This window comes from Erythrolamprus reginae, chromosome 2, assembly GCF_031021105.1.
Source record: "Erythrolamprus reginae isolate rEryReg1 chromosome 2, rEryReg1.hap1, whole genome shotgun sequence".
Lineage (NCBI taxonomy): Eukaryota > Metazoa > Chordata > Lepidosauria > Squamata > Dipsadidae > Erythrolamprus > Erythrolamprus reginae.
The window spans coordinates 174,638,420-174,663,927 of NC_091951.1; the positions used below are offsets into that span (position 1 = coordinate 174,638,420).

General features: G+C 39.9%; 1 protein-coding gene across 1 annotated transcript in view; it reads right to left on the reverse strand.

The window, feature by feature from the left end:
• TOM1L1 (target of myb1 like 1 membrane trafficking protein) overlaps positions 1-25,508 on the reverse strand; it is a 64,224-nt gene that overhangs the window by 33,022 nt on the left and 5,694 nt on the right. Inside the window, exon 3 of the mRNA XM_070740486.1 lies at positions 18,830-18,908. Within this exon, the coding sequence (XP_070596587.1) occupies positions 18,830-18,908 (79 nt within the window). The remainder of the gene's footprint in view (positions 1-18,829; positions 18,909-25,508) is intronic.

Consider the following 25,508-nt stretch of genomic DNA (forward strand, 5'->3'; position numbering starts at 1 on the left):
TCATCAGAGAAGAATGCCCCACTGAGGCTATCAATTGGTTCTGAGCCACATCCATCAGAATTAAATATAAATATGCATTGTACTGTATATTGCAAGTTATCTGTCCCACTCCCAGTAAATGTTGACTTATTCATCAATCCTTTCAAGTGCCTAGTCATACTATTGCAGGATCCAAAAGCTGGCACAGAATACTTGATGAAGAACATAGTTAGAGTTAGAAGCTTTATCAGGCGTCAAAACAAATAAACAGAAGACAACAATGCTTGTTAAAAATAAGACTTTCAGGACTAAGAAACCTTAATAAATAACACCGGGCTTCAAGGTGGAGAAAAAGGTGAAATATCTTGGGGTTACCTTGACAAATACAAAATCTAATTTTTTTCAAACTTGGTACCTGTATGGAATGATATCAAAAAAGACCTCCTATAATTGTGGTGGTGAACCTACGGCACGTGTGCCAAAGGTGGCACTTGGAGCCATTTATTTATTATTATTTATTTATTACTTAGATTTGTATGCCGCCCCTCTCCGAAGACTCGGGGCGGCTCACAACATGTAAAAAACAAATCATAAGCAATCAGACAGATTTAAAATATTTAAATATTTAAAAAACCCCATATGCTAACAGTCACACACACAGACATACCATGCATAAATTAAACGTGCCCGGGGGAGATGTTTCAGTTCCCCCATGCCTGACGGCAAAGGTGGGTTTTAAGGAGTTTACGGAAGGCAGGAAGAGTAGGGGCAGTTCTAATCTCCGGGGGGAGTTGGTTCCAGAGGGCCGGGGCCGCCACAGAGAAGGCTCTTCCCCTGGGGCCCGCCAACCGACATTGTTTAGTTGACGGGACCCGGAGAAGGCCCACTCTGTGGGACCTAATCGGTCGCTGGGATTCGTGCGGCAGGAGGCGGTCTCGGAGATATTCTGGTCCGATGCCATGAAGGGCTTTAAAGGTCATAACCAACACTTTGAATTGTGACCGGAAATTGATCGGCAACCAATGCAGACTGCGGAGTGATGGTGAAACATGGGCATACCTAGGTAGGCCCATGACTGCTCTCGCAGCTGCATTTTGCACGATCTGAAGTTTCCGAACACTTTTCAAAGGTAGCCCCATGTAGAGAGCATTACAGTAGTCGAATCTCGAGGTGATGAGGGCATGAGTGACTGTGAGCAATGAGTCCCGGTCCAGATAGGGCCGCAACTGGTGCACCAGGCGAACCTGGGCAAACGCCCCCCTCGCCACAGCTGAAAGATGTTGTTCTAATGTGAGCTGTGGATCGAGGAGGACGCCCAAGTTGCGGACCCTCTCTGAGGGGGTCAATAATTCCCCCCCCAGGGTGATGGACGGACAGATGGGATTGTCCTTGGGAGGCAGAACCCACAGCCACTCCGTCTTATCCGGGTTGAGCTTGAGTCTGTTGACACCCATCCAGGCCCCAACAGCCTCCAGGCACCGGCACATCACTTCCACCGCTTCGTTGACTGGGCATGGGGTGGAGATGTAAAGCTGGGTATCATCCGCATATTGATGATACCTCACCCCATGTCCTTGGATGATCTCGCCCAGCGGTTTCATGTAGATGTTGAATAGCAGGGGGGAGAGGACCGACCCCTGAGGCACCCCACAAGGGAGAAACCTAGGAGTCGACCTCTGGCCCCCCACTAACACCGACTGCGACCGGCCAGAGAGGTAGGAGGAGAACCACTGAAGGACAGTGCCTCCCACTCCCAACCCCTCCAGCCGGTGCAGAAGGATACCATGGTCGATGGTATCGAAAGCCGCTGAGAGGTCAAGGAGCACCAGGACAGAGGATAAACCCCTGTCCCGGGCCCGCCAGAGATCATCCATCAACGCGACCAAAGCGGTTTCCGTGCTGTAACCGGCCCTGAAACCCGACTGCTGGGGACCTAGATAATCGGCTTCTTCCAAGGACCGCTGGAGCTGGAGTGCCACCACCTTCTCGACAACCTTCCCCATAAAGGGAAGGTTGGAGACTGGACGATAGTTGTTAAGTACGGCTGGGTCCAGAGAGGGCTTCTTGAGGAGGGGGCGCACAAGCGCTTCTTTATAGAGTGATGGAAAAACTCCCCTCCCCAAGGAAGCGTTGGTAATCTCCTGGGCCCAGCTCCGTGTCACCTCCCTGCTGGCCGAAACCAACCAGGAGGGACACGGATCCAGTAAACAGGTGGCGGAACTCACAGCTCCGATGGCTGTGAGACATTGCCCTATGTCAGCTCCAGTGCACATGAGCATGCTGGTCAGCTGATTTTCACCGTCGGGAAGGCCGTTTCATCCTCCGGACGTTTCAAGGAAGCTTCTAGAGCATAAAAAATCACCCAACGGGCAAACCAGAAGTCCATTTTCCGAACTTCTGGTTTGCTTATTTGCCCTCCTAGGCTCAGAAAATCCCCCATCTCAGAAAATTAGAATATTACATGCGAAACACTGTGGACCAACACCAGCAGAGGACATGACTCCCCAAATCAACACAGACTGTGGAAACTTTACACTGGACCTCAAGCATCGTGCAGTGTGTGCCTCTCCATTCTTCCTCCATGCTCTGGGTCCTTGGTTTCCAAATGAGATGCAAAAGTTTCCAGTCTGTGTTGGTTTGGGGAGTCATGTCATCTGCTGGAGCTGGTCCACTGTGCTTCATTAAGTCCAAGGTCAATGCAGCCATCTACCAGGAGATTTTGGAGCACTCCATGCTTCCATCCACATATGAGCTTTATGGGAATGGGAACTTAAATTTTCCAGCAGGACTTGGCACCTGTCCACACTGCCCAAAGCATCAAAACCTGCTTCAATGAACATGGGATTACTGTCCTTGATTGGTCAGCAAACTCGCCTGACCTGAACCCCATAGAGAATCTATTGGGCAATGCCAAGAGAAAGATGAGAGACATGTGACTGAACAATGCAGAAGAGCTGAAGCCCACTACTGAAGCATCCTGGTCTTCGATAACACCTCAGCAGTGCTACAGGCTGATAGCGTCCATGCCATGCCGCATTGAGGCAGTAATTGCTGCAAAACGGGCCTAAACAAAGTACTGAGTATATATGCATGCTTATACTTTTCAGAGGTCTGATATTGTTCTATATGCAATACTTTTTTATTGATCGCATGTAATATTCTAATTTTCTGAGATGGTAGATTTGGAGTTTTCATGTGCTGTACCCCATAATCATCACAATTATGACAAATCATGGCTTGAAATATCCTGCTTTGCATTTATGAGTATCATATACAGTATTATGTTTCACCTTTTAAGTTACATTATTGAAATAAATGAATGTTTCCAAGATATTCTAATTTTTTGACTTTTACCCGTATAAAGAAGAAATGTTTATCATCTCTGATAAATTTGTGACAGAGCAAAAAACAACAAGCCCGCTAGAATAAGATTCACATTTAATACAGAATATTCTTTAAGTGAATATAAAGATAAAACCAGATATGCTTCTTTTACGATTAATGGACAAAGAGCAAAATACAACTGTTATATTATGCTATGCAAACAGCAGCAAGAATGTTCTATGAACAAAAATTGAGAAATACTTTAATTCCTACAACAAATGACTGGCTGGAAAAAGTGATGGATTTAGCAGAAATGGCCAAATTGATTGCCCTAATAGAAGAAAAGAACACAACTAACTTTGCTATCATTTAGAAATTGTATTGGGACTTTGTGCTTGAGGTGAAACAAAATGAGACTTTGCCTAATCAGTTTTGCTGATTAGATTAGGTTTAATATTATAGAACGGCTACTATATGTACAGTATACGAATATTGAAAATGTTTTAAAAAATAGGCTGTATGTTATTATCTTATCCTACTGTGCTAAACAGAGTCAGGAATCAATGCTTTTTTTTTCTTTCCCCCCTTTTTCTTCCCTACTTCCCACAATTTCCATTTATTTGTACAGGGAGTCCTTGACTTACAACAGTTCATTTAGTGACAGTTCAAAGTTATAACAGCACTGAAAAAAGTGACTTAGGACCATTTTCTCAGTTAGAACTTCTGTAGCATCCTCATGATCATGTGATCAAAATTCAAATGCTTGGCACCTGGTTCATACTTGCAACCTAGTTGTGTCCTAAGGTCATGCTGTTGTGAGCCACTCTGAGTCCTCGGAGAGGGGTGGCATACAAATCTAATAAATTATTATTATTATTATTATTATTATTATTATTATTATTATTATTATTATTATGTCAATACAACACAGCAAACAAGATCACTATGCTGGATTTCCTATTTCATCACCAGTCGGGTGCTTCCCAAGCACCTAGAACTGCGTGATGTAGCGGCGAATTATGTTTGCCGATCCCAGTAAAGCCACCTTTTGCAATTGACAGATGGAGATTTTGTCAATTCCGATGGTTTTCCTTTCCTGAGATCCTTTGGTACTGCGCCCAGCGTGCCAAGTACCACTGGGACCACTTTCACTGGCTTATGCCAGAGTCGTTGCAGCTCGATTTTTAGATTTTCGTATTTCACTAATTTTTCTAATTGCTTCTCCTCAATTCTTCTGTCCCCTGGGATTGCGATGTCGATGATCCATACTTTCTTTTTCTCCACAACCAGGATGTCTGGTGTGTTATGCTTCAGAATTCGGTCAGTCTGAAGTCCCACAGTAGTTTTGCTTGCTCATTTTCGACCACTTTTTCAGGCTTATGTTATGATCCCACCAGTTCTTTGCCACTGGTAAATGGTAGTTCTGGAACAAGTTCCAATGGATCATCTGTGCCACAGCATCATGTCTATGCTTGTAGTCAGTCTGTGCGATCTTTTTGCAGCAGCTGAGTATGTGATCAATTGTTTCACCTGTTTCTTTACAGAGTCTGCACTTTGGACTGTCTGTTGATTTTTCAATTCTGGCTTTGACAGCATTTGTTCTAATGGCCTGTTCTTGTGCCGCCAGTATTAGTCCTTCTGTCTCCTTTTTCAGTGTTCCACTTGTAAGCCATGACCAGGTCTTTTCTTTATCCACTTTGCCTTCAATCTTCATTATTATTATTATTATTATTATTATTATTATTATTATTATTATTATATTATGCAATCACTTTTTGTGACCTTTCAACAATAAAAGTCAATGGGGAAGAGTCATTTAACTTCTGGGTAACTTACTTACTTACTTATTTACTTACTTATTATTTGGACATATATGCCGCCCCACTCCCAGTGGACTCTGGGCTGCTTATCAATTGCAGTGATTTACTTAACAATTGTGGCAAGGTCGCAAAATGGGGCATAACTGACTTTAATGTCTCACTTAACAACAGAAATATTGTTCTTAATTGTGGTTGTAAGTTGAAGACTATCTATATTTTTTTGATATACTAATAAAAAAATTGGAACCATCAATTCTTTCAAGCATCTGGTTGTGTACCTGAAAGTAGAAACCCAAAGGTGTTTTTTTAAGAGTTCAAGAAAACCATGACCTGGATGACTGAGAATCTCCATAGACATTTACTGAAGGTAAAGATCTTCAGTTACAGGACTTCTTTTATATAGATATCAGTAGCAAGCTTAATGAAGGGTTTCTTGAGTTTTTGTATTGCTACATGCCGACTAGGCAGGTGAAGTTAAGTTAAAACTGGTATCTAACTTAATCTCCTGAGAGGACCTGTGAACAACAACAAAAAATCCTTGTACTAATTTGTATGCCAGGTATATTAGAAATTCACCACTGCTACCTGAATTGTTCCTGCCTTTCCCAACCTAACTTGGAGAAAGACAGAATCATATCAAAGTACAGTATTAAGCAGACTGAAAAGTACAGTTCATAAACAGCTAAATACCTAGAGAGATTGCTAGATAGAAAGGAATGTTTCAACGTAGTAAAAATATACAGAAAGATCAACAGCAAAGATAGAAAAATCAGAGGAAAGGGAAATAAGAAAAGGGGGAAAATCACATAATTATGCCTCCCATCCATTACTTTATTGAGTAATTATCTTCTTAACCTTTTCCACAACCTCTTTGTACCTCTTTAATCTTCAAAACATCAATTAAATGTTTTTTTCTTTAAACAAAAAGTCCCTATAATGTTTCCAAAAATATTTATCCTCTTCTTTGTTCAAACTGGTCAGTTTCATTATGTCTGTTAATTGAGTTACTTTTATAATCCAGTCTACCGCTGTTGATATATCTTTTTTTTTTCAATTTACTGCATACATTTGACATATTTGCCTCTGTACGTTCTATTATCCCTTATTTTCAACTGTATTCTTGAAAATGCCAGTTATGGAATTGTATAATTTTTCCAAAGGATCTAATAGGCCAAGAGTTGTCTCAGCCCAGTGCTTTTCAAATAGTGGGGTGGGCCTCCCTGCGCGGGGTGCGGAGTGATGCCAGGGAGGCGCATGTGATCCTGAGGAATATGTGTGGTCCCTCTTGATTGATTCCTCTGGACGGGGAGTGTTTTCCCAGTTGCACGCTGCTACAAGCCCGGAGGAAGAGGCAGCCAGCCGGCGTGGGGCAACTGTGTGGGTTCTTCTTGTTCTTGGCGGGTGCTGCGGTAGCCATGAACAGTGTGGCGAACCTGCTACTGGACAAGAAGGAGCACCTTCTAACTGAAAACAGGCTCCACTAAGTGTTACTTACTCCCAGGTAAGCAGGTAGAGCAGCCTTCCCTACCCAATAGTTTGTTTACAGCTTATAATAAATAAAATAATAAACATTAACAATAAAATTCCATTGAGGCCCAGACTAGAGAGTTGAGGGGGGCACAAAATGTTTACTTCTTCCTAGGGAGGACATGACAGAAAATAATTGAGCAGCATTATCTTAGCCATAGGTTTTAAACATGTCAGAAGGAAACTACAGGATAAACAAAATAATAATAGCTTGCTTGGCCAAAATAAGTTTGATCCTCTTCCTTTTCATCCTTTGGATTTCTGCAGACTGATTAGATCAAACCAATCAAGTATAAACCAATAAATCACTAACCCAAATAATGCATCTCTACTTATGCGTTGTGGCAAATCAAAACTGAAACAGCAACAAACTAAGATTTCCAAATGTTCTTTATTAATCCATATTTAAACAATAGTTTATTGACTTCTTTCTCACATTTATGGCAAGCCAGAAAAATCAGTCACATTAAGTTTAGTGCAAAGTATGAATCCAAGAACCATTGCCTATTAATTCTGTATTCATATACCAACAGAGTAAAGTACCTGTTCTTCTTAATAAAATGAATATGTATTTTATCTTATCTTATTTCCAATTGTTTATTTGTGTGTTATGGATTACATATTAATCTGAATACTGAGCTGCAATACTTAACTCATTTGATTGCATGTTAAATTACATATTTGTGCAGAGACTCATGTCTAGGCAACGAAATGTCACTAATCTCCTGGACGATGATTATGTTAAGGTTTGGTGAAGGAACAAAACTGGAAAACAGCAATGAGAATGCTCCAGAGAACTATTAGCATTCACAGCGAGGCAAACAAGAGCTATTAAAAAGAAGCTTATTTTAAGAGATTCAAGAGTCTAAAGGAATACGACAAGACAGCCAGGTTCCTCATGCAAATTGATGAGGTTTTTTTTTTTTTTAAAAAAGGGATAGTTTTAAAAATATTTTGATTAAAAAAATTATAGCAAACTATGGATTTGTTGAAGGGTTGGACATCCTGCCTACCAGAATCTTTAAAAAAAAAATCTTTATTAAATTTTCCATTAAAAAAGGACACACAAAATATATACAAAACAGAAAAAACAAAAAGAATATTCTCTAAGACAGTGATGGCATATGTGCCAGAAGTTGCACACAGAGCACGGCAGCTGTCACCCTGGTTTCTTCTGGGTTCCGGCATGCCCATACCCACCGGCCAGCTGGTCTTCATGAGTACATGCACCAGAGAAACCAGAAGGCCAGATGCAGGCATGCCAGAAACAGGAAGCTTAGTTTCTCAACGCGCGCATGCGTGCCAGGAACTACTTTTCTGTAGTTCCAGTGCTTTCACACGTGCCTATCCCCAGGCAGCTGCTCTTCCTGTTTCTGGCACTTCCCCCATGTCCTAGCACTCCTGTTTCAGCACTCAGTGCCAAAACGTTTCGCCAACACTGTTCTAAGACAAATATTCATCGTAAAAGAGCAAGAAGCTGCATCTTATTTCAGTGCGGGTAGTCCTCGACTCACAACAATTCATTTAGTGACCCTTCAAAGTTACAACCGTACTGAAAAATGGGGCTTATGATCATTCTTCACACTTAAAAACTGTGGCAAGAAAGGTTGTAAAATGGGGCAAAACTCACTTAACAAATGTCTCACTTACCAACATAAATGTGAGTCTCAGTTGTAGTCGTAAGTCGAGGACTACCTGTACTGATAATAAACATTTTCCTTTACATCAAGTGACAGGGTAATTTAGCAAATTGTGATGGCACACTAAAGTTTTCTTCCAAAGTCTCTCAACAGGTATGACTCCTTGTCCCTTCTTCTGCCTTAGTTGGCTACTTCACTTGGTCCAACAACAGAGCCGTCCTAAAGCAGTCTATGTTATTTTATAGCTACAATAAAAGCAGATGATCCACAAATGGTACACAAGAATACAATTAAATATATGGCACAATATGGGTAGCTATTGTTTCTGAGCAAACGGTAGATCAGAAGTGGGTTTACTTTGGTTCGGACCCGTTCTATAAAACCAATAGCGTGAATTTCCCTCCGCTTGCTGAACTGGCAACGATAGCCAGATGGCCATGCCCCTTACAGCACCGCCATCTTGTTTTTCACTTCTGTGCACACACCAAAGCTATTTTTTAGCACTGTGCATGTGCTAGAGTTTTTAGCACTGCACCAGTGGCGGGCAGCAGCCGGTGCTCCCAGGTGCGTGGCCTCAGTAGTAAAATCTGGGATGTGTGCATAATTGTGCACCCCCGATACACCCCCATAAGCAGAAGCAAAAATATCGGCAAAAATAGTGGAAATCTCGCTCTCACATCCAAATTTGCACAAGATTTGGCTTGCTGCGTATGCATATGCGCAGAAGCCAAATCTTGCGCCAACAAGCGCCCGCACAACCGATGGTCACGCTCGCGCCCTGACGACCTCTAAGGGAGCTCTGGCAGCAGGTAAGAAGAGCAGCCCTTCACTGCACTATACATGTGCATATGCGTGCCCGTGCAACACATGAGAAAGCGAATCGGCAAGTTGGGTAAGATCCATTGTCGTTTGGAACAACTATTTATATCTCAAGTAGTGCTACCTGACATGACTTTTAGTGCCTCATTTAGGAAAGTAAACTAGTCGGTAGGGGCAGCTGGAAGAACATGGATGTAAAGAAGAGGTTTATTAGAATAAATCAGAGGCTATTGATGGACTTGAGCTGTCATTTCTAGTTCTGTGTTCCCACTATTAAGATCTTGCCTGCAGCAAGAAAATACAATTATGACAGGGTTCTAAAAGAGCAGAATAATAACACAGAAGCATGAAAATGAAGCTGATGCATTTATATATCTTAAACAGAGCAAATGGATGAAAATAATAAAGGAACAAATTCTATTATTGGTATGTGCAGTTAGCAAGATTTTTTGCCAGAGATACACAAGAAAAGCTTCTTATATTTGTTCACAATCACAAACTTTTCTTTAACTTAAGGCATCTTAAGAACTTCTCCACAGCATCTTGCACAATTAAGGAAAGGAGGGGGGAAAGTATTGGGGGGGGGGGGGGTTGTTGCCCCAGGCAGGCAAGGATTGCGTACTAATAGGAAAGGCCATTTTCCAGCAATGGAGAAGGAAGCTAGTCTCTAAAGATGCAACCTACTTGCTAAAACCTTGAGAAGTACTGCTTGCATTTGATGAAGAACATTTTGCCCGCAGGTCAAAAGAGAGAAGGGAAGCAATTACAGTTGCAGTGCCAAGACCTGGAAAAGAGCTAGAAGTGGGTCTCCTGGGTTATCAAACAACTTCTTGAAACAAAGTTAAGAATCATTAGTTCTGTACAACTTTGATAGACTGTCAAACCAGATAGTTTCCATTGAAGGCGGTAATTCTACAGATTCCTGGGGAATATTGGTTCCACAGGCCAAACCTAATGTGCAATGTTTCTATTTATTTCACAGGAAAAGCAGCAGTGATCCTGAATTAGTTTTGTTCTGTTTTGCTAATGGAATTGTTTAGTCAGTGAAATGAAAAGTGGGCCCAAGTTTTCCTTTCTGTACCAGCCCAACATTTGTTCTCAAAACTGTTCTGGAGGGTAGAGACAAAGATTGGGAAGGGTGTGGAGGAAATATTTTCATAAAAACATAGTTCTGTTTGCACAGTGCTGGATTTCAGGCAAGCATTACAAGCATATTCCAAAGAAAATGGAGCCATTTAAATAAGATTATATCACCTCAACTAATGAAAACAGATCTCAAATTGTTTGTTCAACTGTGTGGATTGAGAGAAAGTAGATCATCTTACATTACAGAGAATTTCAGGTAGCTGAATGGAATGTATTAAACACAAACCCTTTAATGTGAAATGACCAGAGAAAATTTAGTCCTTAATAAATCAATGTGAGCTTCTTAGTTACTTGGTGACACCTGACATTATCAATAGTAGTAGAGTAGTATAGAAGGGACAAAAAAAATAGTATTACCAAGCTGATCCTCCTAATATTGTTGGAATGGTAACAAAAGTACAAAACTGAATTGCAGTTCAACTATAGTTGGATGGTCACATGATGCTCATTTGTGTGTTAAAGAAAGTAACTGCTTACACTAACCACTCAGACTATCCAAATCAGGGGTGTCAAACTGGTGACCCTCGGACAGGATGCATTATGCACAGGCCACACCCACCCCAGCTCCATGAAGGGAAAAAAGTCACGATACATCATGTGACAGCAATATGATGCTGCGAATTTGACACCCATGATCTAGAGTAGTGATGGCGAAACTTTTTTTGTTTGAGTTCTAAAAGGAGGGGTGCAGTGGGTCCCACACCCTCATAATGCCATGGTCCCCCCCATGCATGCCTGCATGCCCCTCTCCTGCCCCGTGAGGGCACACCCATTTTTCACATTTCCCAGGCTTCAGGGCCTTTTTAGGAGCCTGGGGATGGCTAAGACAGCCTCCCCCAACCCTGGAGGCCAGAAATGGCCCATTTGCCAAGTTCCAGTTGAACCAGAAGACTCAATTTTTTGCTCTCCCCAAGCACCAGAGCTTTTCTAGGAGCCTGGGGAGGGCGAAAATGGCCTTCCCCGCTCTCTCTGAAGGTTGAAAACAAGCTGTTTCCTGATCCAGAAGGCCTGAAAAACAGCTGGTCAGTGTACACATGCGCACTGGACCTGAGCTCATGTGCTTCACATGTCACTTGTGGCACACATGCCACAGGTTTGCCATCACGGATCTAGAGCGACCATCACAGGAGTTACACATTCAAAACATTGTTATTCTGCCTCCTGAGGAGATTCTGGACTGCTAGAAAGGCCTCTGTGATATTGATGGTGGACACTCTGCCCATCTATAACTGGTCTTCTCCCTGTACTTCAAGAAGCTTTGCATCTTAGTGTACTTATTATAGTCCATATGACAGTTAGTGCTCACATGAAACTCCACAATGAAGCTAAAGGTTACATTTAATTTTTAAAAAATGTTTTTAAATTATTAGATTTGTCTTGAATTGTTTTATTGTTGTTGTGAGCCGCTTCGAGTCTATGGAGAGGGGCGGCATACAAATCTAATAAATAAAATAAATAAATAAAAATAAATAAATGGTTTAGTGGCCCTGTCATAAAGTTGTAAACACACTTCGGTAAGAACCATTCCTTGGATTAGACCCACTGTTTATTTAAATATAATTTGCTGAGTAAGTCATAATTCACCAGGTTCATCATTCTTATCCAAATCATAAACAATAATTTAAAGACCAGGCTGAGGTTAAGGAAACTTGGCAAGCCAAACCAAACAATCTACTTTAGGGTTGGAGTGACATTCAAGTCCCGATATTAAGTGGCATTCTCATTGAATGAAAAGGCAGGATGTCGAGAGAATCCAAAAATATTTCACAAGAAGAGTCCTCCACTCCTCTGCTCACAACAGAATACCTTATTCCACCAGACTTGAAATTTTGGGCTTAGATAGCCTAGAACTTTGTTGCCTTCTATCTGACCTAAATGTAGTTCATAAAATCATCTGCCACAATGTCCTACCTGTCAATGAATACTTCAGCTTCAACCGCAGCAATACATGAGCACACAATCAATTCAAACTTAATGTAACCCGCTCCAGACTGGACTGCAGAAAATATGACTTCAGCAACAGAGTGATCAATGACTGGAATGCACTACCTGATTCTGTGGTTTCCTCCCAAACCACAAAAACTTTAGACAGTCTACAGTTGACATCACCCCATTCCTAAGAGGGGCGTGCATAAGCGCACCATTGTGCCTACCATCCCTGTCCTACTGTCCTATTGCCTAATTTGCCTGTACCTGCTTTGCTAATGTTTATGTTTATACCAATACCTACTATCTTGTACATGTTTGACAAAAAATAAATAAAAATAATGACTGATGAAATTGAGGTACCTACCGTGCATTCAATGTAAATAGGTCAAAATACAGAAAAACTCTCAATTTTAGTGCTTCAGATTACAAATTGCAAATATTGCATTCTTAGAAGATCTGACTATAAATCAAAACATCTACCCCTTGACCCCTGCCTAAATCCTCAAATCTAGCCTAAACCAGCTGTGGGAGAAATGAATGTCTTTTTCAGACGTGTGACTGCCCAATGGGGCTGCCCTTACATCCTTTGGTTCCAGTTAGCATTGAATGATGCAGCTCAAGTACAAAGAGGCCATCACTGCAAGTGAGATACTATTTTGCCCTCTCCACTTTATCCCAAAGCCATATTTCAAGCTTCTATCCTTCAAGTGTCTTGACTCTAATTTGTAATCCCATTATTGTTTCAAACAGACATCTTCTCATTCTGTCTAATCCAGCCATTTATTATGGGGATTGTGCAATTGCATTTGAGAAAGCCTTGGTATCGTGATACCAAGATCCCTAAAATCAGATTTGCCTGGGAAAATAGTTCAGCCTCCATAGATCTTTTTTATGGTGCCCCAAAGCAGAGGGTCCTTCAGTTAACACCTTTCTACTGCAGCAAAAATGATATAAACAGACTGTAAAAGACCTAGAGAACAATCAAGGCTCCAGTAAATCCAGCAACTTGTTTATTTACATTAAACCTATTAGGTAATCTCCCACGAAAACAGGTCTGACACACCCAAAGTTTATTAATAATAAAGGAGATTATCTAACTAAGCAGTGATCTTGGCTGTTGATCTAAAAATATTCTTTACTATGTTTTGCAAATGTTGTAAATAGTGAAAAATTGTGGCTGCTTGTTCCTTAGGCTGCATGCAGCCTCTTGCAGCCTCTAAGTATTCTTCTAAGGCCCACCAAAACTCCGTAATATTGATTTGAAAATATGACTTCTTTTCATTGATAAAAAAGAATCTTTATGAAGAATGGTTGCAGGAACTAGGTATGGCTAGTTTAATGAAAAGAAAGACCAGGGGAGACCTGATAGCAATGTCCCAATATCTCAGGGGTTGCCACAAAGAAGGAGGAGTCAACCTATTCTCCAAAGCACCTGAGGGTAGAAAAAGAAGAAATGGGTGGAAACTAAACAAGGAGAGAAGTAACGTGGAACTAAAGAGAAATTTCCTGACAGTTAGAACAATCAATCAGTGGAACAGCTTGCCTCCAGAAGTTGTGAATGCTCCAACACAACAACAATTACCTCTACTTTTACTTGTAGAAATTACTTGCAGGTCAGCCATGTTTCCAACTTCCACTAATTCATGCAGCTACGAAAGTACTGTATTTTTCAGAGTATAAAATGCACCTTTTTACCCCCTAGAAGAGGCTGAAAATTTGGATGCGTCTTATACTCTGAATGTAGTTTTTTTCAAAGCTTCTTTCCCCAGCCCTAACAAAGGGCTAATGACTTGCAGGCTTTTTTCATTGCTATTTGCTCCAAATAAGGCTTTTTAAAGCCCCAACCAGGGGATAAAACAATGTGCTGAAGCTGACCAGACTAAGGACACTAGCCAGATGAATACCAGTTGGGCAGATTTTTTCCCCAATTTTCCTCCCCCAAAACTAGGGTGCATCTTATACTCCAAAAATACAGTATATGGGATTTTCTTTACTTAAATATCATGTAGTGAATTAACATCTGCAGAATAACTCCCTAGATAAATTATCCCAAGGCATTTTCAAGGCACACATTACAGAAAGCAGGAAGGGGAAAATAAGTAAAAGGCAGATAGTTTGATATGTAATCTGCATGCCAAGAGGAAGCAAAGGCTTTATATATAAATATATATGTTCACAATTCAGAAGAATTTCAAAATACTTACAGTAGTGATTCAGAGTTTCTAAGAAGAGGGTGGGGGCACATAAGTGTGTCAACATATCCAGGAATCTGAATCCCCAATCCAGCATAACATATTAAGAGTGTCCAAATTTACGTCTGGAAAATGTTGGCCACTGATCAACCTAAATTATTAGCTCAACTCTGCTGATAATTGTCCTGCTCAACAAGTTACAAGAAGAAAGCAGAATATGCAATAAATGTGTGCTCCCACATATCTGATAATCAGCCCTAATATGCCCCTTTGATTAAGCAGAGAAGTTGGACACACACATAAACACTGCACAATACTGTTTTCTCCTGAGACAGAGAGCTAGCAAGCATCTTGTTTCCACCTGTATTCACTGCTGATCAAATGCAGCATGATCACACAAATCCTGAAATTTGGCACAATCTTCAGATTTCTGCCTATGTTATCCATTATTATTATTATTATTATTATTATTATTATTATTATTATTATTATTATTATTATTATTATTATTAATTGGATTTGTATGCCGCCCCACTCCGCAGACTCGGGGCGGCTAACAACAGCAGTAAAACAGTACAACAAAATCCAATACTAAAAAAACAGTTAAAAACCCATTATATAAAAACCAGTCATACATACAAACATACCATGCATAAAATTGTAAAGGCCTAGGGGGAAAGTGTATCTTAGTTCCCCCATGCCTGGCGGCAGAGGTGGGTTTTAAGCAGCTTACGAAAGGCAAGGAGGGTGGGGGCAATTCTAATCTCTGGGGGGAGTTGGTTCCAGAGGGTCGGGGCCGCCACAGAGAAGGCTCTTCCCCTGGGTCCTGCCAAGCGGCATTGTTTGGTTGACGAGACCCAGAGAAGACCCGCTCTGTGGGACCTAACTGGTTGCTGGGATTCGTGCAGCAGAAGGCGGTCCCTGAGGTAATCTGGTCCGGTGCCATGAAGGGCTTTATAGGTCATAACCAACACTTTGAATTGTGACCGGAAACTGATCGGCAACCAATGCAGACTGCGGAGTGTTGGAGTAACATGGGCATATTTGGGAAAGCCCATGATTGCTCTCGCAGCTGCATTCTGCACGATCTGAAGTTTCCGAACACTTTTCAAAGGTAGCCCCATGTAGAGAGCGTTACAGTAGTCGAGCCTCGAGGTGATGAGGGCATGAGTGACTGTGAGTAGTCACTCCTGGTCCAAATAGGGTCGCAACTGGTGCACCAGGCGAACCTGGGCGAACGCCCCCCTCACCACAGCTGAAAGGTGTTTCTCTAATGTGAGCTGTGGATCGAGGAGGACGCCCAAGTTGTGAACCCTCTCTGAGGGGGTCAATGATTCTCCCCCCAGGGTAATGGACGGACAGATGGAATTGTCCTTGGGAGGCAGGACCCACAGCCACTCTGTCTTGTCTGGGTTATTGTCAACACATCAGCATTTTATTTTTCATGATACCTCTCTATAGGAATTCTTCATTTTAATCCCATAGATAGGCAGACAGATGATTCCTGATGAATGCTTGGACAGGTCTTTACTTTTTTTCTGTCAAGATTTCAGAAGTATTTTGTGTTTGCCTGATCCTACTGCTCAGACAGAGAGGGGCTAGCCCAAAGTTATGCAGCTGGCTTCGTGACTAAGGTATTCTCTAGCGGCTAGCCCTATGCCTTAATGACTACATCAAACTGGCTCTTTCACAGTTTATAAAAACTTACAGGTTTTTTATAATCCAAAAATCATTTCTACAAAAAATCCCCAAGACAGAAACACACACTTACACATCTGATTCCTCTAAAAGATTTCTGAAATGGTGGGTGTGTTCATTCATTATTCCACTTAATATTTCAGGGCCTCCGCCATCCCCAATGGAAAGACCAATAGATTAAAAAAATGTCTCTATTTTCTTATAGGATATGAAATCTCAAAGGACCCCTGTTGTCTTTCACATTTGTCAAATGATGCTGATTCATTACAGCAGAGGTTGGATATAATTGCATATCCTTGCTATTTCCCCCCCCCTCTCCCTCTCCCCCCTCTGTGTGTGTGTATGAAGATAAATAATACATTATAACACGATCCATGATAGTCTTCAACACTTTACATATTCTAAAATTGTTTGCAAATTAATCAGGATGACAGGTGCAAGTTAGGAATGAAAGCTATCATACTCATTTGGGGAAAATATCCATTATTGCAGTTCTGTAATTTCTGAGAGGAAGGGTTCAAACATTAGGTGGTATCAAAACTTTGGGGAAATTTAAATCAATAGGACTTCATTCATACAGAATAATAATCATTATTTTGAAAAGCAAATTCCTCAAAACCTATGTCTTATATTATAACTGATGAGGCAAGTAATCCTGTGAACAAGAACTATCAATCATTTGTACCACCAGTAACTTTTTTTTTTTAAAGGTAGAAATTTGAATCCGTCTACCATTACAATTAATGTACATAAATTCAAGCAATTGACCAGCCTACATTGCCCCAAACTCCCCAACTGCTATCACTGTTTGACCATACTGGCCTACATTACAGCCTATATAGGAATGTTAGACAACACCCACAAAAATATCAGACTGGGCTACTGTACAGGAAATTCATTTCTCTCTCTCTCTCTTTTTGCTCCAAGTGTTTGTAACTCACACCCACTTGCTATTATTTGCCAATTTTTTTTTTCATAAATCATTTGCCCTTGCTTGCCTCCAAGGGTTGAGAGAGAGTGTGTGGCCCAAGGACACCCTGCTGGGCTTAAGGCAGAATCAGAACTCACAGTCTTCCAGTTTCTAGCTTCCAGTTTCTAGCTAAGTGACTTAACCACTAAACTGCCTCTACTGTCATTTAGCTCCACTTTTTAAAATTGCATGTTATTTACTACAACATCCTGGAAACTGGACTGGTGGCTAAATGCACAAGACAGATCATCCTTGTATGATGTTTATCTTAAACTCATTTCAACGGCTTATGACTTGATTTATCACACTAAATCATAGATGAAATGCAATTGTGATTTGTGGAATAAACCATAGCTTGTTCAAATATAATATGTAAATATTATTATTGCTAAAATACCATGATTTAACTTCAATATACTTTTAACATAATAATCAGATTACGGTTTTGTAAATATAAAGCTTCCATCCAGCATTGTACATTGAAATGAAAGACTGTAGTTGCCTGCAAATAAAGCAAAAGTGAACTGTTGCCTAATAATTATTATTAAAGCTATAACTCCCAGCGTCCTTTATCTTAGTTATGTTGTAATAGCCAGTTATTCAAATAATGTCTCCATCAATTAAAGCCCAGCAAAGACAGAAATACACAAACAAACACACATTAAGTTTTCATGTTGACTCTACAGATAAAATATTGTAAGAAGTTTTCAAACTACAAAATAAATATCTCTTTTCTGTGTGAACTGATTCTGAGCCAACAACACCTTTATGTTGTTAAAACTACATGCTTCAATGGACTTGGTTCAATACCGTAATATTCCTACAGTACTTGATACTAGCATGTGAAGATATTACAACACGCTGTAAAGAGGAAAACTCTCAGAGAAAATGTTCTGTGGTTAAGCAACGATTCCTTTAACAGGATGTCATTCTTTTTCTTCCAAGCTAATCAAATACTTAGTTTAAAAATAAAATATGAGGCAATATGCTGATTAAGATGTTAGGCTTTCTACTTTAGAGTGGTTTGGATAAAGCTAGAATGTTAAAGAAACACACCAAGAACTCTGAACAGTGCTTAAATTTCTGTTTATTTTTTAAATTTTAAATTGGGTGCTTAGCTTAAATTGGGTAAATCACCCTAAATCCTCAGAGAAGAATGGCATATAAATCCAATAAAACTTAAATTTAGTACTTCCATATTTCTTCGAGAGAAGTGGAGAGGAGGAGGAAGATATTAATATAGTGGGTAAGTATTGAATAGGCACTGTGGACACCTAGACCCTAATCCCTAGTCCACCCTCAGCATATAATATCACAAATTAGTTCTGAATAAGTCATTCTCAATCATTCTGAGGCCTGCTACTGTAAGGGTAAAGATGAAGGGAATGGAAATTGTCTTGAGCTCTTGGAGAACTAGCACACTGTAAAACTAATGAGTAAGTAGAACTGGAGGTTCTAAATTAATTTCCAGGCTAGGGTACCGGAACCTAAAACTTGTGTGTGTTGTCCTTCCTTGCCATTTGTCTGAGAAGCAAATAAATACCTTTGCAAAGCATCTCTGCTACTTTCAATGGGAGGAGCAATCCTCTGCCTATGAAACTAATGGGTATCCAAATGATATTTTGTAAATTTAATTCAAAAATAGCAACTTCCATCCCATGAAACTGACTTTTGATGTCTCAGAAAAGTGTGCTAATATTCCAGCCAAAACACTTCTCTGTAAAACTACAAATTCTGTCCTGTGCTGTGCAAATATTGTATGCGGTCCAAACGTGTTGTACTTACGGACAAGGTAAGATGAATCTCCACATGATTAGAGTCTTTGGAAAGCCTTTTCCTAAGTGCTCTCACTGCCTCCTTGGGTCTGTGGTTGGAAGAAATAAAACCAGAAAACATACTGATCATTAAAATTCTACACACACATTATTTATCTTATAATGTTAGCTGAAAATAGAGAATCAAGATTGCTGAAATGAAAAACCCCCAAAGAGGAAAATTAAATTAAGACGGGAATAAAGCAAGATAGCCACTTCAGTGACAAAGATGAGTTGTGTGTTGAGAGTACATACACTAGATATGGGCATCTACGGCAACCTCATGATTTATAGATTTCAATTCCCAAAATTTTCCAAGCTGGCTTGGGAATTCTGGGTGTTGAAGTCCACAGTTATAAAATTGTCATAGTTGTCCACCCAACATACACTACTGTATTGTATGTCGAAAGAATAAAATGTCTCATTCCATCACAGAAGTTTGTACAGTAGATAGTACAATTTATTTATTTATTTATTTATTAGATTTGTATGCCACCCCTTTCCGTGGACTCGGGGCGGCTCACAACACAATAAAACAATTAATAACAAATCTAATAATATACAATTTAAAATTTAAAATAGTTAAAAAACCCAATTTTTAAGCAAACATACCTACAAACATACCATACATAAATTATACAGGCCCGGGGGAGACATCTCAATTCCCCCATGCCTGACAACAAAGGTGGGTCTTGAGGAGTTTACGAAAGGCCAGGCGGGTAGGGGCAGTTCTAATCTCTGGGGGGGAGCTGGTTCCAGAGAGTCAGGGCCGCCACAGAGAAGGCTCTTCCCCTGGGGCCCGCCAACCGACATTGTTTAGTTGACGGGACCCGGAGAAGGCTGACTCTGTGGGACCTAATGGGTCGCTGGGATTCGTGCAGCAGAAGGCGGTCTCGGAGATATTCTGATAGTTAATTTACAACATCTGCATGACCTGATATCCGAGATTATTTACATTTGGTAAATGTTAATTTATAATTGACTGCATAGCATCCCTACTACAGAAGGTTGGATAATCCACAATTGGGGACACTGCACAATGAACATGAAATGTTTTCCCAAACTCAGTTCATCGTTTCTGTCTACAATAGAAGTAGGAATCTCATAGGCTTATCAAAATGTTGAATTCCAACTCCCATCAGTCCCAAATGTTGTAGCATGCCTAATAGTCAGTGTTATAAGTAAGATGTCTTTCCTGGAGGCATGGGAAATAATCATTGCCAATATGAGAGAGAATAAAAACAAAACAATAAAAGATTAAATTCAGAGCGACACTGAAATAGATTACTGAACATCCTGTATGTATGTGTGTGTGAAAATATAGTCTATTTTCCATACAATAAAAAATATAAAATAACAATCCTATGAGGTAGAATGGGCTGAAAAACAGCTTCCATGACTGAGGTCAGGAACTCAAACCTGGGTCTCCCTACTACTCCCTACTCCATCCCTAACATTAATCCAATATTATATCCATTTTGCCACACTAGTTCATTTGAAGGATTATGTTGTATTTTCAGAAGGTGAACTGGCCCGCTTAAGCCTTGCAGAAACTTAAGGCATCAACAATGAACTTCAAATTCAGGTCCTGCTGACTTTTGAAAGGTGGCTTTCAAATCTGTTCTTCAAGCCACATTTGATTTCATAATACAAATAGAAAAGTATGACTTTAGAGCCTTTTCCCCCTCAGGGGTTAATTTTCTCTGTGGCAAGAGAGCATTTGTCTTTTTAATGCTTTGTAAACTGGCATATTCTGCTGCTCTGGATGACTCAAAGCTTAACACTGGTTTATCTTTGTTACTCATTTAGATTTAAGGATAATGATACCAACCGTTAAATGACCAGCCCTTAGTGACATAGTTTCAAATGCTGAACTAGACCTGGACTGGAGGGTTGCTAAACACTGGCTATTCTCATTGACACATAAACCAAACCAAAACTCATATAATCCTATTTCCCCCTGTGAACATGGCTTCTCTTCAGCTAAAGTTATGCAGACCCAAACAAATTTGGCAAGTTTCAAGAGGAACAAAAACCCAGAATGTTGTTTCTTTTTCATTTCTTCTGCTCTCTGAAAATTGAATGAATCAGCAAACAAAAATTCAACATCACTTCTAGGGTAGTCTCCTTCAAATATTTTCCCTCCAGGTATTCTGACTGGTAGCTCCCATCAATCTTAAATTATCATAGTTAGGAAAAGGAGGAAGTGAAAGAAAAAGGAACTTGTTTTAGTTGTAAATTATGTTCACATTATATGTTTATAGTTTGTTATATGTAATATGTAATATGGTTTTTTGTTTTTTTCTGTTCTGTATATAATTTGTGTGTCTTTTTTAATGGAAAATTTAATTTTACTGCTGTTGTTAGCCACCCCGAGTCTGCGGAAAGGGGCGGCATACAAATCCAATAAATAATAATAATAATAAAAATAATAATTTAAAAATTATTTTAAAAATGTTTATGTATACAACTATAATAAATAAATAAATTTTAAAATGGAAAGGGAGGAGGTACTGTATCTCTCCCCAAGTTGAAGACATAAAGACTGTTTCAGAAGAGTAACATAAAGCCCTTTGTGACATACAGCCTTTTTATTCAAAGTATTGTCTATCTTCAATTGATACTGCCTGGTACATTTACATAGAATGGGTTAAACCAGTGGTTCTCAACCTAGGGATCAGGACCCTTTGGGGGTCGAACGACTGTTTCACACGGGTCGCCTAAGATAATGGGAAAAGACTAATTTCCCATGGTGTTAGGAACTAAAGTTTCTATTCTGGTGCCTTGGAACATATTTTTACAATCCAACCAATCAGGCGTTTACAGTGGGAGTGTCCCTATGACCTTCCTGCCAATCAGCTTAAAGTTCTGTTGGGAGAATTAGTGCTAGACTTATGGTTGAGAACCACTGCAGGCCCCCTCTACTATAGGATAGAGGAAGTATGCCTTCTCCGCCACAATGCCGGCCCTCTGCAAAGTATCTCTTGGAGATACAAATGGCAACCGTGGTGGGTTCCAAATGGTTTTGCTACCAGTTCGTGCATGCTCTCTTGGGCACAATGCTTCTGCTCAGAGATGTCCCGGGTGGCTAGGTGGGCGGAGCCTCTCTCAGCTGCCTCTACTAGTTCAGAAAACCAGGCCAAACTGGGAGCAACCCACCGCTGAATGGCACCCATTCTCCTGGGGTTCTGAAAGGACTTTAAAATCTAGTTTTTATCTGAGGTTAACATGTTTAGCTGAAACATTTGTGGAAGGCCCATCATATCTACAAGGCATATCATTTTGATATGGGCTGCCTGTATAGGTTTTCATTGTTTTTAATCTACTCTTTCTGGGTTTTGTAAGCCACCCAGAATCTAATGGAGTGAGCAACTATAAAAAAATTAATAAATCAAATCAAATTAAATTGAGATACCTTTCAAAACAATGTGCCAACTTTCTTTGCGTGGTTGGAAGTTGCTTAGAGGATAAGTCCACATGGATAGCAATAACACTGCTATTGCCTTTGGTATAGTATACGGTTGTAACTATGAGTTGCTGTTTTTTTGTTGATTTGATTTGTTGCTGGTTTACTTTATTATTATTATTATTGTAAGTCATCCAGGAAACACTTTAAAAGGAAGAACAGGTTCTACTGCTAAAGTATGAATAAAAGGTCATGGCTGGGTTCCAGAGAATAATCCCTACCAAAAACACATAACCCATCCCAGAAAAATAACTCTCCTAACTGCATATAAACATCATCCTAGATCTTAGGAGCAAACAGTAAAAGGTAAAGCTTATTTTATTCCAATTTTGGTTTGAGCAAAAATTGCTCTTTGAAGCAATGATTCTCACAGGCTACTATCTTAGAAATATGTGGGACTAACCCTCTTTGGCTATGCTGTTTAAAGATATAGGAACTACGGGTAGTCCTTGAATTATAATTGTAGTTGAGCCTGGAATTACCATCATAAATCGTTATAGTCGTAAGTCAAGGGATCCACATAACTGGAAGTAATTTCTAGGCCTTTTTTTTTTGTGGTGCCTCTTAAGTAAATAGTTAAGTGAATGTGGTAGTTACTAATAAACCATTTCATTTGAATGGGCATTTTTAGCTGGACTTGTGGTCATATGGCTGAGGAATGCCATAATGGGCTGCAAAGCTGACCTGCCCAACAAGCAGCCACATGACCGCAGGGAACACATGGTGTGACCATTTATGACGGCTAGGGCTTTTATGGATCATAAAATTCCCATTCTGTGGACATAACTGCAAACATTCTCAAAATAACTGGTTAAGCAAGGACTACCCATATAGCCCAACTCATCTAGAGCATTAGAGAGGATTAAGCTTAATTCTTTTTCTCCCCTAAGGGGAAGCAGCCAAGAGATACCACAGTATCTATCTCTGCATGGAAAGGGAAGAGTTACATTCAAAAATTATACAAAGGCCCAGATATATAGCCCCCAATAACTCATCCAAAATTCCAAATGTTGTGTTTACTGCTACTTCATACGTTGCACTATGTCCACACATTTCTGGCGTTGTTGATCAGTATCTCATATTCTCATGCAAATAGTGCAATTCTGTGCTTTAACGACAATGTGGAATCTGATGTAAGAACAAGCTGCATCATTGGTACAATGATGTCAATACAGAGATGTCATTTGTCTCTCTGTGTTATGTGAAGTAGGTTAAACTTTTTTTTTTGCATGTTGGAAAAACATGCAAAAGGAACCATCACTTCAAGCAAACCAGAATACCCTACATAGCCATAGTTCATAGTTAGCAAATAAGGTGCATAGTTGGGAATGTTTTGAATATTACTAGAATTCTTTTGAAGGGAGGTAGTGGTGGCTCAGTGGCTAAGACCCTGAGCTTGTCAATCAGAAAGGTAGGCAGTTTGGCGGTTCAAATCCCTAGCGCCGTGTAACGGAGTGAGCTCCCATTACTTGTCCCAGTTTCTGCCAACTTAGCAGTTCGAAAGCATGTAAAAATACAAGTAGGAAAATAGGGACCACCTTGTTGGGAAGGTAAGAGTGTTCCGTGCACCTTCGGCATTTAGTGATGCCAGCCACATGACCACAGAATTGTCACCAGACAGCACTGGTTCTTCAGCTTAGAAAAGGAGATGAGCACCGCCCCCTAGAGTCAGGAACAAATAGCACATATGTGCGAGTAGAAACTTTACTTTTACTTTAGAACTCTTTTGAATACAGAATCTGACCTACCCATAAAAACCATAAAAACAGAGTCATGGTACAATGTAGAGTCAATTTGAACTAGTATTGTAGTTCTTAAAAAAACAAGCTTCAGGGTATAGAATTACATGCTCAAAACAGCATGCTACTTCTTTGCAAAGTTACACACCTCAAATAGGATGTTTTCTGCTAGATGCCCTGTAATTCCTGCTTCAGAGGTTTCCTGGAAATACAGCTCATGGACTGAGTACTGGCATAGGTGCCAGTTAGTCACAAGGCTTGCCAAGCAAACACTCTTTCTTAGGGAAAAATACATCTCCAGATTGCACTGAAGATAATGGACTTTCCTGCATTTTTTTAAAAGTCAGGACACCAATGTAATTAAAAAGTAGTCCTTGTCTTATGACAGTTCGCTTAAAGATTATTTGAATTAGCAACAACTTCGGTAAAAGATAGTTATGACCTAAATTTGGTCTTACAAATTTACTTACTTTACTTACTTGAGCCGCTCCGAGTCCTCGGAGAGGGGCGGCATACAAATCTAATAAATAATAATAATAATAATAATAATAATAATAATAATAATTATTATTATTATTATTATTATTATTATTATTACAACTGTTACCCATCCCCACAATCAGATGATTGCAACTCAGGTACTTTGCAACAGGCTCGCTTTTATTATCAGTTGCATATCTTGCAGTCATGTAATTGTTAATTGCAAAATTTTTGCTGGTTTCTGATTCGCAGTTGAGGGTTCCTTTCATCTCCCTATTAATGAGCCCACCAAAGTGGTATCTATCTATTTATTTACAGATCACATACTATTTCTTGGTAAGCTAGAAAAAAGTGGGATAGCATCACCAGATAGATTTGTAAATGGCTGACAAACCATACTTAACGAGTAGTCCTTAATAGTACTATGTTTACATGGAAAAAAGTAAGCAGTGCGGTACCACAAAGTTCTGTTTTAGGCTCAGTATTCTTCAATATCTTCCTAAACTATTTAGATGAATAGAAGGAGAACTCATCAAATTTGTAGATGATATTAGGCTGGAAGAAATCAATTTAGATGACAGGCTCAAGATCTAGATAGATCTTGACAGACTTGAACACTGGGCCCTAGAAAAATGAAATTCAATGTAGAAGAAAAACCAAAAGTACACATATAGATTGGGTTAAACCTAGCTTAATAGTAGTAACTGTGAGAGGGATCTTGGATTGTTAGTAGACAATAAGTTAAATATGAACCAGCAGTATGTGGCAGCAGCAAAAAAAGCCAATGCAATCCTAGGTTGTATTAGTAGAGGGATTCAATCCAGATCATGTGAGGTACTAACACCACTTTATAAAGCCTTAGTAAATATTAACATCTAGAATACAGCATCCACTTTGGTCACCACACTAAGAAAAAGATATTGAGACTCTAGAAAGAATGCAAAAGAAGAGCAACAAAAAAGATT